Source organism: Fringilla coelebs (genome assembly GCF_963513975.1).
Source record: "Fringilla coelebs genome assembly, contig: SCAFFOLD_38, whole genome shotgun sequence".
NCBI classification, from domain to species: Eukaryota; Metazoa; Chordata; class Aves; order Passeriformes; family Fringillidae; genus Fringilla; species Fringilla coelebs.
The window spans coordinates 625390-634740 of NW_028167583.1; the positions used below are offsets into that span (position 1 = coordinate 625390).

At 51.5% G+C, this 9351-nt stretch overlaps 1 protein-coding gene across 1 annotated transcript; it reads right to left on the reverse strand.

The window, feature by feature from the left end:
- Positions 1-802: 802 nt before the first annotated feature.
- Positions 803-1735, reverse strand: LOC311165760 (olfactory receptor 14I1-like; the record flags this gene model as incomplete). The annotated part of the gene is made up of 1 exon (XM_084227268.1): positions 803-1735. One exon carries the CDS (start codon positions 1733-1735, stop codon positions 803-805), a length of 933 nt encoding a protein of 310 aa, XP_084083394.1.
- Positions 1736-9351: the final 7616 nt, after the last annotated feature.

A 9351-nucleotide genomic window follows, 5' to 3' on the forward strand; every position in this document is an offset into this window, starting at 1 on the left:
GGCTGCAGAGGGGGGATGTTGTTGGCAACTCCATGAGAACGCTCTGGGACACTGCCCTGGGCTGTCCAGCGCACTGAGGATGGATCAGCCCCTGCTCTGCTGCTCCTTCCTGTCTCCCCCAGGGCCCTTGCAGAACACCAGCCATGCTGTTTGCCCCCAGCCTGCCCACGACCAGCCTGGGGCCACTCACGGGGGTTTTCTGGGTTGAGCATTGGCCTGGGTGTGCTCTTGAGAGAGCCTCAGCAAGGAGACTGGAGCCCCCAGGGCCTGGCCTGAAGCGTCAGCGCTGCCCAAGCAGTGCCCATGGCCTGTCCCTGCTGCAGCCCCGGCACTGCCACCCCAGGACTGTGCCCGGCCCTGAGAGCACTCAGGCCCTACAGCAACACCAGGGCCACCAGGGCCACCAGGGCAGTGGGGCAGGGCCACGGGAGCAGCACTGGCAACACCAAGTGCTGCTGCTGGGCACAGCTGCTGTGCCAGCACTGATCTGCCCCCAGCTCTGCACACAGACATTGCTGCTGCAGTTCCAGAGAAGGCAACAAAAGGGCATCTCTGCAGAAAACTCTGCTGGGAGATCCTTTAGTTCCTTTAAAGCCAGCAAGATTACAGCCCCTCATTGACAAAGTCTGTGGCCACAGGGAAGGTTGCGGGGGGAAAAGTGAGAAAGGGCAGAAACAATGCCTTTTTTTTGTGGACAATATGAAAAAAGTAAAACAAAGAAAAAGGACCTACAAAATGAAACCAACAAGAAATATCAAAGATGAGTTTTATTAGAAGTGATTTGCAGAAATTGGCCAGCAGTTTAATGCCTCTGAAAGCACCCAGTCATCAGTCTCCACGCTGCAGCCTTGAGCTCCTGATTCCTCAGGCTGTAGATGAGGGGGTTCAGGGCTGGAGGCACCACTGAATACAGAACTGACAGGGCCAGATCCAGGGATGGGGAGGACATGGAGAGGGGCTTCAGGTGAGCAAATATGGAAGTGCTGATGAACAGAGAGACCACACCCAGGTGAGGGAGGCAGGTGGAAAAGGCTTTGTGCTGTCCCTGCTCAGAGGGGATCCTCAGCACGGCCCTGAAGATCTGCACATAGGAGAAAACAATGAACACCAAACAACTGAGTCCTAAACCGGCACTAACAGCAAGAAGCCCAAGTTCCCTGTGGTAAGATTTGGAGCAGGAGAGCTGGAGGATATGTGGGATTTCACAGAAGAACTGGCCCAGGGCATTGCCATGGCACAGGGGCAGGGAAAATGTATTGGCCGTGTGCAGCAGTGAATAGAGAAAGACACTGGCCCAGGCAGCTGCTGCCATGTGGGCACAAGCTCTGCTGCTCAGGATGGTCCCGTAGTGCAGGGGTTTGCAGATGGACACGTAGCGGTCGTAGCACATGATGGTCAGGAGATAAAACTCTGCAGAGATGAAAAACAGAAAAAAAAAGAGTTGAGCAGCACATCCTTTGTAGGAGATGATCCTGGTGTCCCAGAGGGAATTGTGCATGGCTTTGGGGACAGTGGTGCAGATGGAGCCCAGGTCAGCGAGGGCCAGGTTGAGCAGGAAGAAGTACATGGGCCTGTGCAGGTGGTGGCTGCAGGCTATGGCACTGATGATGAGTCCGTTGCCCAGGAGGGCAGCCAGGGAGATGCCCAGCAAGAGGCAGAAGTGCAGGAGCTGCAGCTGCCGCGTGTCTGCCAATGCCAGCAGGAGGAAGTGGCTGATGGAGCTGCTGTTGGACATTTGCTGGGGCTGCACATGGGGATCTGTAAAAAAAGTAATCATGGAATAGTTGGGTTTGGAGAGGACTCTAAATATCCCAGCACAGCCTGGCGGCACTTTCCCCACACTGCCTGCCCAGGGCTCTTTTGCCTGGAGCTGTCCCTGCCAGCAGCTGCTTCCCTGTGCCCAGGGCTGGACCCTGCCAGTGCTACCAGAGCTCAGCCCAGCCCTGGGGGCTCAGCTCTGCTCTTCAGACCCCTCCCAGCTCAGGCACTGCCCAGGGGCAGCTCTGGCTCTGCAGGCTCTGATGGCAACGTCAGAGCAACCCTGAGGAGGCTGGAAAATGACAATGGTGCTGCCTCTAAGAGCAACCCTGTGTTGATTTCTGTCACTGCCTGGTTAATTACCATCTGAGAGAATTTTCTTTCATTTTTCTCAGCCTGAGCTGAGATATGAATATCTATGTGCAGATTCCCCTCCAGGCAACCCAGAGCAGTCAAATCAAAAAGCAGGATTTCCCTTTTTATGCTGCCCCTGCCTTGCTGTGCTACTTGTATAATCTACTTGGAAATGTTCTGCAGTTAAATGTCCTGCTGGGAACAGTCCTGAACAATGCAGCATCCTCAGCACAAAAGGAGAACACTTCCAAGCCTTACCAGCTGTCTCCTTCCACCCAGATCTTGTCCCCCTGCACTGTGAGCAGCTCCCAGGGCTGGATGAGAGCTGTCCCTGACAGGCAGCAGAGTCCCTGCCCCAGCACAGCGCCCTGTGCTGCAGGACCCTGCTCTGCAAGACAGCCCTGAGCACCCCTGGCTGCTCTGCACAAGAGGTAATCAGAGAATGTACTCACAGAGTCTGCAGGCATTGGGATATTACAGCTTTAGGAGATGGCTCCAGGAGCTGCAGCTGCATTGTCCTGCAGCCAGAGATTCCAAGGGCTGGCAGTAATTGTGCCCCAGGCACTTCACAGCACCTTCCCAGCCCTGACTGAGTGAAGCTCTCTGTGTCTCTGTGCTGTGCCCTGGGTGGCTGCAGGCAGTGCCCCAGCCTGCTGGGCTGGGAGAAGGGCTGCTCATGAAGAGAAATGTGCTTTTGAAACTTTTCTTGGTTACCAGGAGCTGCCTCTGTGCCAGGAGCCCAGCCCAGCTCAGCAGCACAGACACAGCACAAGGACTTTAATGAGCCTCTGGGGCTTTCTGCTCACGCCTTGAACATCAATCCCTGAGAGGGAGCTGAAGAAACCTTTCAAGAACTCCAAGTCAGAATCCAACTCCAAAGTTTCTTTCACTTTTAATGGGTCCCACTGAGGGACACAACTGAGAAAGTGTCCCCAGGCCCCAGGCAGAGCAGAGAACTGGAGGCACTGATGACAGGTGGGGACAAAGAGAAGCCAAGTCTTGGTGCCCTGGGGCACAGCAGGGTCTGTGCCACCAAGGGCTGTGAGGAGACACCTTGCCCTGAGGCACTGGGGCCTCCTGGCACAGCCCCAGCCAGGCTGAGCACTGTCACCCCTTGTCCTGCCCTCAGCATCCCCCCCCCGCCCACATCCCAGTGGCCTCAAGGATCTGCTGGAAGGAGTCCCTGGAGAGCCCTGGTCAGGAATGGCCCCGGGGGCTCCTCAATGCTCCCAGAGACTGCAGGTTTTTCAAAGGACTTTAGGTTTGGCTTTTGCCTTGGAGTCTCTGAGAGGTCTGTGCAGTCATGGCCTCCAATTATCTGCTGTAATTAGTCCCTGGAGAGGCTTTGTCAGGAACAACACTCAGTGGGGCTCAATAATGCTTCAAGGTACTTCAGTTTATTTAAGGTACTCGGTGTTTCCCTTTTGATACAGATTTGTGAGAGGTTTGTGCAATCACGGCCCCAGTTATCTGCTTTAACAAGTCCCTTGAGATGCTTTGTACTGACACTCAGTGGCATTCATTAATATTTTGAGATACTCAAGGGTTTTAAGGTACTTGGATTTTCCCTTCTACTTTGAGTCTCTGAGAAGGTTTTTTGCCATCCTGGCCACCAATTCTCTCATGCAAGGAGTCCATGAGGAGCCTGTGTTGGGAATGACCTCAATGGGACCCCTTAATACTTTGAGACACTTGGGGGTTTATCTCTGGCTTTGACTCCTGGAAAGGTTTGTGCAATCTCCTCTCAGGCCCTGAGGTTCAATGGCTCAGCTCCAAATGCACCACAGGGCTCATTGGGATCAGGCAATTCTTGACAAACCATGGCTCTGCCTTGATTTGCCTCTGCTTTCATGCAGTTCATCAGGAATGTTTCTTTAGTGGTTTTGTTTCACCAAATTGAGATTTCTTGGAGAATGCATCAATTATTGTGGTGGGTTCAGTGTTGGCTAATTACCAGTACACTGATTAGAATATCCTTACTCATTTCCTGCTGTGAGATAGGATTAGGAGAAAGGCAAAGTAAGCTTAAAACTTTAAAAGGGTATAAAGAAAAGTTTATTACCAGTAAGTAAAAGAAAGAGTAATAAGAATCAGAACAAAACTTTCAGAACACTTCTCCTCTCCCTACACATTTTTCTTTCTTACTCACAATGTAAAGAGACAAAACCTAGAATTTTCAGTCAGTTTACCACCTCTAGAATAGTCTTTCTTCAGTTCACTTAGGGAGAGGAGACTCGTTTGTGCTATGAAGACTTCTCCATAAGAAGACAGTTCTCTTGTGGCTCTCAGTTTTTAAGAACAGAAGCCACCAGGAAAATCTACACTTGTGAAGTCCCTCAGATTTTTTCACAGCTTTTCTCACAGTTGTGTTTATGGACTATGTCAGCTTACAGGGTATTCATTTAAAGATGAACTGTTTAAGAGCAGAGGTTCTCTTCATCTACTTCTGAAATCATTTTCATGTCTAGGGACAGAGATCTTTGCTCCACAAGGGCACAGGGTCTCATCACTCTTTCCTTTTTCTCTATTCAAACTTCTCATGGGATCAGAGCTATGTAAATATTTGCTTATTTTAGCATGGAGGCCTTTGCTGAACAAGTCATCTCACCATATTTTTCAATGTATTATAGGGAAAAAGAGATTCTGATGTATCAATTACATTCTTTTCCATAGCTTTACAAGAGGATTTCAGCCCCAAGATCAAGGCAATTCCTCCAATCTGGGAATCAACTTCCTCTTCACTGACTTCGGCTGCCTTCGTGTTGCTCCTCTATGTGCCTGCACTTTGTCCTTTTCTCTCACTCGAGGGAGGATGGAAGCACTGAAAGAGTTCATATCTCACCCAGGGCCTGCAGATGGTTCCGTGACCCCGGCCAGGCTCGGTCCTTGCGGCCGGAGCTGTTTTACGATGGAGGTTTCTGCAGCAGCTGCACTGGGGCTGTGTCAGGATGGGCCGCGCTGGGGGGAGGGCCAGGATCTCAGCAGCCAGGCCAGAACACAGCAGCAGCACGGTCGGGGGCCGATGGCTTCTCCTCCCCCTGCCTGGGGGTTGCGGGCAAACCCCAGCAGTTTTTTCATCTTTAAAATGTGTCTTCACAGAGCCATGCACAGTTTCTTTAGTGGTTTAACAGATTTTCAGATCTCAAATCTAATTACTGATTGGTTTCTTCGCCAGACAAGAAGGAAACTGCTATCAGCTTCTCTTAGGACATCACTTCCATGATGCAAAACCCCCACAACAGCACAGAGCACACAGCTCCTTTGTCCATATGTGGTGGTTATACGCCCAAGGCCTACAAACCCCTCCTTGGGAGATCTCTGGGCTCTCCCCAAAGTGTTTTCAATGAAAAGATTCAGCTCATAGTCTAAGAAAATCACCAGAGAACAGGGCCAGCCTGACCTGTCTGTCCTGGCTGCTTTTGTCTGGGAGGAATCCTTGGATATACAAAATTTGGGAGGCCAAATTTCAATTTTGGCCATGGCCCTTGGACATGAAAGCTGGTTCTTTTCAATAGGAATGAAGGAACAGGGCACCAGTATTTCAGGGGCAGATGAGAAGCACCCACCAGAGGCCAAGGTCAGCCAGAGCTGGCAGGGTTTTTTCTGAAAGATACCCTTGCATATAGGAAATTTTTTAGGGAGAGTACCAATTTTGGCAATGGGCATCTGAAAAGAGGGACACTTCTTTTCCATAGCAAGTAAAGCACGGAAGCCCCACTGCTCCAGGAGCTGATGAGAGGCAGCCCTTGACATCTCAACATCAGCCAGACCTGTCAGGCTGCCCCTGGGAGGCCAGGCCAGCCAGACCTGTTCCATGTTCCCTCCGTTCCATGGGCCCCACAGGGTCGCAATGGTCCCTTGCTTCCCTGAGGCCCTGAGGTGCCATAATGCCCCTTTGGTGACATGAGTCCCTGAAAGGTCACAATGGTCTCCATGGTTCCATCAGGCTCCACAGAGCCATAATGGTCTCTGGGTTCCATGAAGCCCTGCTGTGTCACCATGGCCCCTTGGTTCCATGGGCTCCAGTGGTGCCACAATGATCCCCTTGGTGCCATGAGGTCACCACAGTGTCCCAGTGATCTCCATGGGAAGGAAAGAACTCAGCCCCAGTGTTGTAGGGGCAGCCACCCGAGGCCAAGGCCAGCCAGACTTGATGGTACTGGCAGATTTTCCTTGGAGCAACCCTTGGATATACAGAATTTTAGAGGTGCATTCCCAGTTTCAGACATGGACACCCAGAGGAGAAGGATGGTTTTTTTCCATAGGAAGGAAAGCACAGAGCCCAAGTGTTTCAAAGGGAGAAGACGAGAGAGGCGGCTCCTGTAAGGCCAAGACAGCCAGACTTGTTTGTTCTAGCAGCTTTAGTCATGGAGGAATCTCTGGATATAGGGAATTTCGGTGGAGGAATCTCAATTTTGAGCATGGACACCTTGAGAAAAAGGACAGTTCTTTTCCACAGGAAGGAAAGCACCAATCCCCAGTGTTCCAAAAGCAGGTGAGAGGCAGTCCCCAAGATGCCAAGGGTAGCCAAACCTGTCTATCCTAGCAGCTTTCACTTGGGAGCAATCCTTGGATGTACGGAGTTTTGGAGTTTGAATCCCAGTGTTGGCCATGGGTGCCTGGTCAAGATGGTTGGGTTTTTTTCCTATAGGAAAGAAAAGCATAAAGTCCAAGTGTTTTGGAAGAAGATGAGAGGTGGCTGCCCTCAGGCCAAGCCAGCCAGACCTTTCTCTCCTGGCACCTTTTGTCTAGGGGCTGTCCTTGGACAAAGGACATTTTGGAGGTGTCATCTCAGTTTTGGCCGTGGGTACCTGGACAGGAAGAAGAGTTCTTTTCATGAAGAAAGAAAGCACAGAGCCCCAGTGTTTCAGAGGCAGATGAGTGCCAGCCCTCAGGAAGCCAAGGCCAGCCAGACTTGTCAGTCTTGGCAGCTTTGTCTGGGATCTATCCTTGAATATACACAATTCTGGAGGCAGATTCCCAATCATGGCCATGGACGTCTGGTCAAGATGGATGTTTTTTCCCTAAGAAATAAAACCACATGGTCCCAGTGTTTCAAAAGCAGATGAGAGGTGGCCCCTGGGTGACCAAGACAGCCAGATCTGTTTGTCCTGGCAGATTTCATCTGGGAACAATCTTTGCATATAAGGAAATTTGGAGGAGGAATCCCAGTTTTGTCCATGGGCCCCTGGAGGAGAAGGACAGTTCTCACCCATAGAAAGAAAAGCCCAGAGCCCCAGTGCTCCAGGGGCTGATGAGAAGCAGTCCTCAACATGCCAAGGGCAGCTGGACCTGTCAGGTGTCCCCAGGAGGCCCAGCCAGCCCGACCTGTTCCATGTTCCCTTGGTTTATGTAATCCCACAGTGTCACAATGGTCTCCTCAGTTCCATGAGGCCGTGGAGTGTCACAATGTTCCCCTTGCTTCTGCAGTGTGAAAAGGCCCCATGCTTCCACGGGGCCTTGCAATGTCACAATGGCTTTGTGGTTCCACAAAGCCCTGATGTGTCACCATGGCCCCTCGGCTCTATGTGCCCTCGCTGTCTCAGGACCTCCTCAGCTACACTCTGGGCTCCACAAGGTCACCATGGCCCCTTGGTTCCTTGTGGCCCTCGAGTTTCACAATGGTGTCCTTGATTCCATGAGGCACCACAGTGTCACAATGGCCCCTTGGTTCCATGAGGTTCTGTAGTGTTACCGTGGTGTCCTTGGACTCATGTTGTCACAACTGACCCATGGTGGGGATCACCAAAATACAGAAAGCCCTCAGGGGTTCTTTCTCTTCCTGAAATTTTCTTCAGTTCTCCAGGGCTTGTGCAGCTGATTGGAGTCAGTTTGGAGTTCTGTTAAGGAGGAAGATTTCAAAGCACACCTCATGACTTTTTTCCTTTAATCAAGTGAGTATTTTTTATTTACCAGCTGATAAGAGAAGAGCTGATAGAAACATTCCCCAGGTGATCTTGATGCTGAAGGCCTTTTTAGGAGGTCTGGACACAGAGAAGAATGAATGAACCCCTTGAGGGCTGACCCTGTTTGGACAAACTTCTCCTCACACCCAGCCTCACCATGTCTGACACAGTCTACCTGGCACTGACATCCCTGTGCCCTGCAGCAGAACCTTGTCCCTGAGCTCTGCAGCTCCATGTCCCAGCCCACTGCACCATGTCCCACCTGCTCTCCTCAGGGCTCTGCCTGCACACAGGCCCAGGAGAAGTTTTCCTCTTGGGAAGGAAAGAATGGAAAAGCCTCAATAAGTTTCCTAATAACAAAGCTCACTGAGGAACCACCTGCTCAGTCCAGGCTGCCTGGAATGGTGTCACCTTTCTGCAAGGGACAGTGTGAGCAGAAATGATCTCTGGAAGCAGAATTCTCTGAGTCTTGCAGCTGAATTTTCTGTCCCTGTCCTTTCCCTGGATCTGTATTGCAGATGGAAGCTGCTGGTGCCATCCTCACCTTTAACCTCTCTCTTGAATGTAAGCAAATGTTCCCAGGCGTGTTAAGCAGGATTTGCTCAATGTTTCTACAAAACTTTTTTGATCCTCATGGAACAAAGGGGCCATTTTGGCCCTGAAGGAGTGATGTTGAAGCAAGGAGTCAATTGTGACATTGGGATCTCATGGAACCAAGGGGCCATGGTGACACAGCAGGGCCACGTGGATCCAGTGGTCCATTGTGACACTGCGGATCCAAGGAGACCATGGAGACACCCCCAGAATTTCATGGAACCAAGGAGTGCATGGTGACCCAGCGGGGCTGCAGGGAGCCAATGGTCCATGGTGACACTGCCCATCCAAGGAGGCCATTGTGACACTGCAGAAGCTCATGGAGCGAGGGAGGCCATTGTGACATTGAAGAACTTGATGGCACCAAATATCCATGGTGACACAGCAGGGCATCATGGGCACCAAGGAACCGCTGCTGGCAGTGGGGAAACTCATGGAACCAGTGCCATTGTGGCACTGCAGAACCAACAGAGCTGCTTGTCCCCTGGCCCTGCACAGCTCCTTGGGAGGCACGGCAGAAGCAGCACCCTGGGAGCCTCAGGAATGCCCCTCTGGGATCCATGGCACACACTCCAAGGGGCTGGAATTCAGTTCCCAGCCAGGAAAAGATGTTCCTGCCCTTGAAGGCAAAGCTCTTAAGAAGGAGCCAAAAGCCAAGTGAAGCAAGATCTTAGAGTGACATTTCACTGCCAGCCTTCAGAACTTCACCCATGGTTGTTGTAGCTCGTGGATGGGGAAT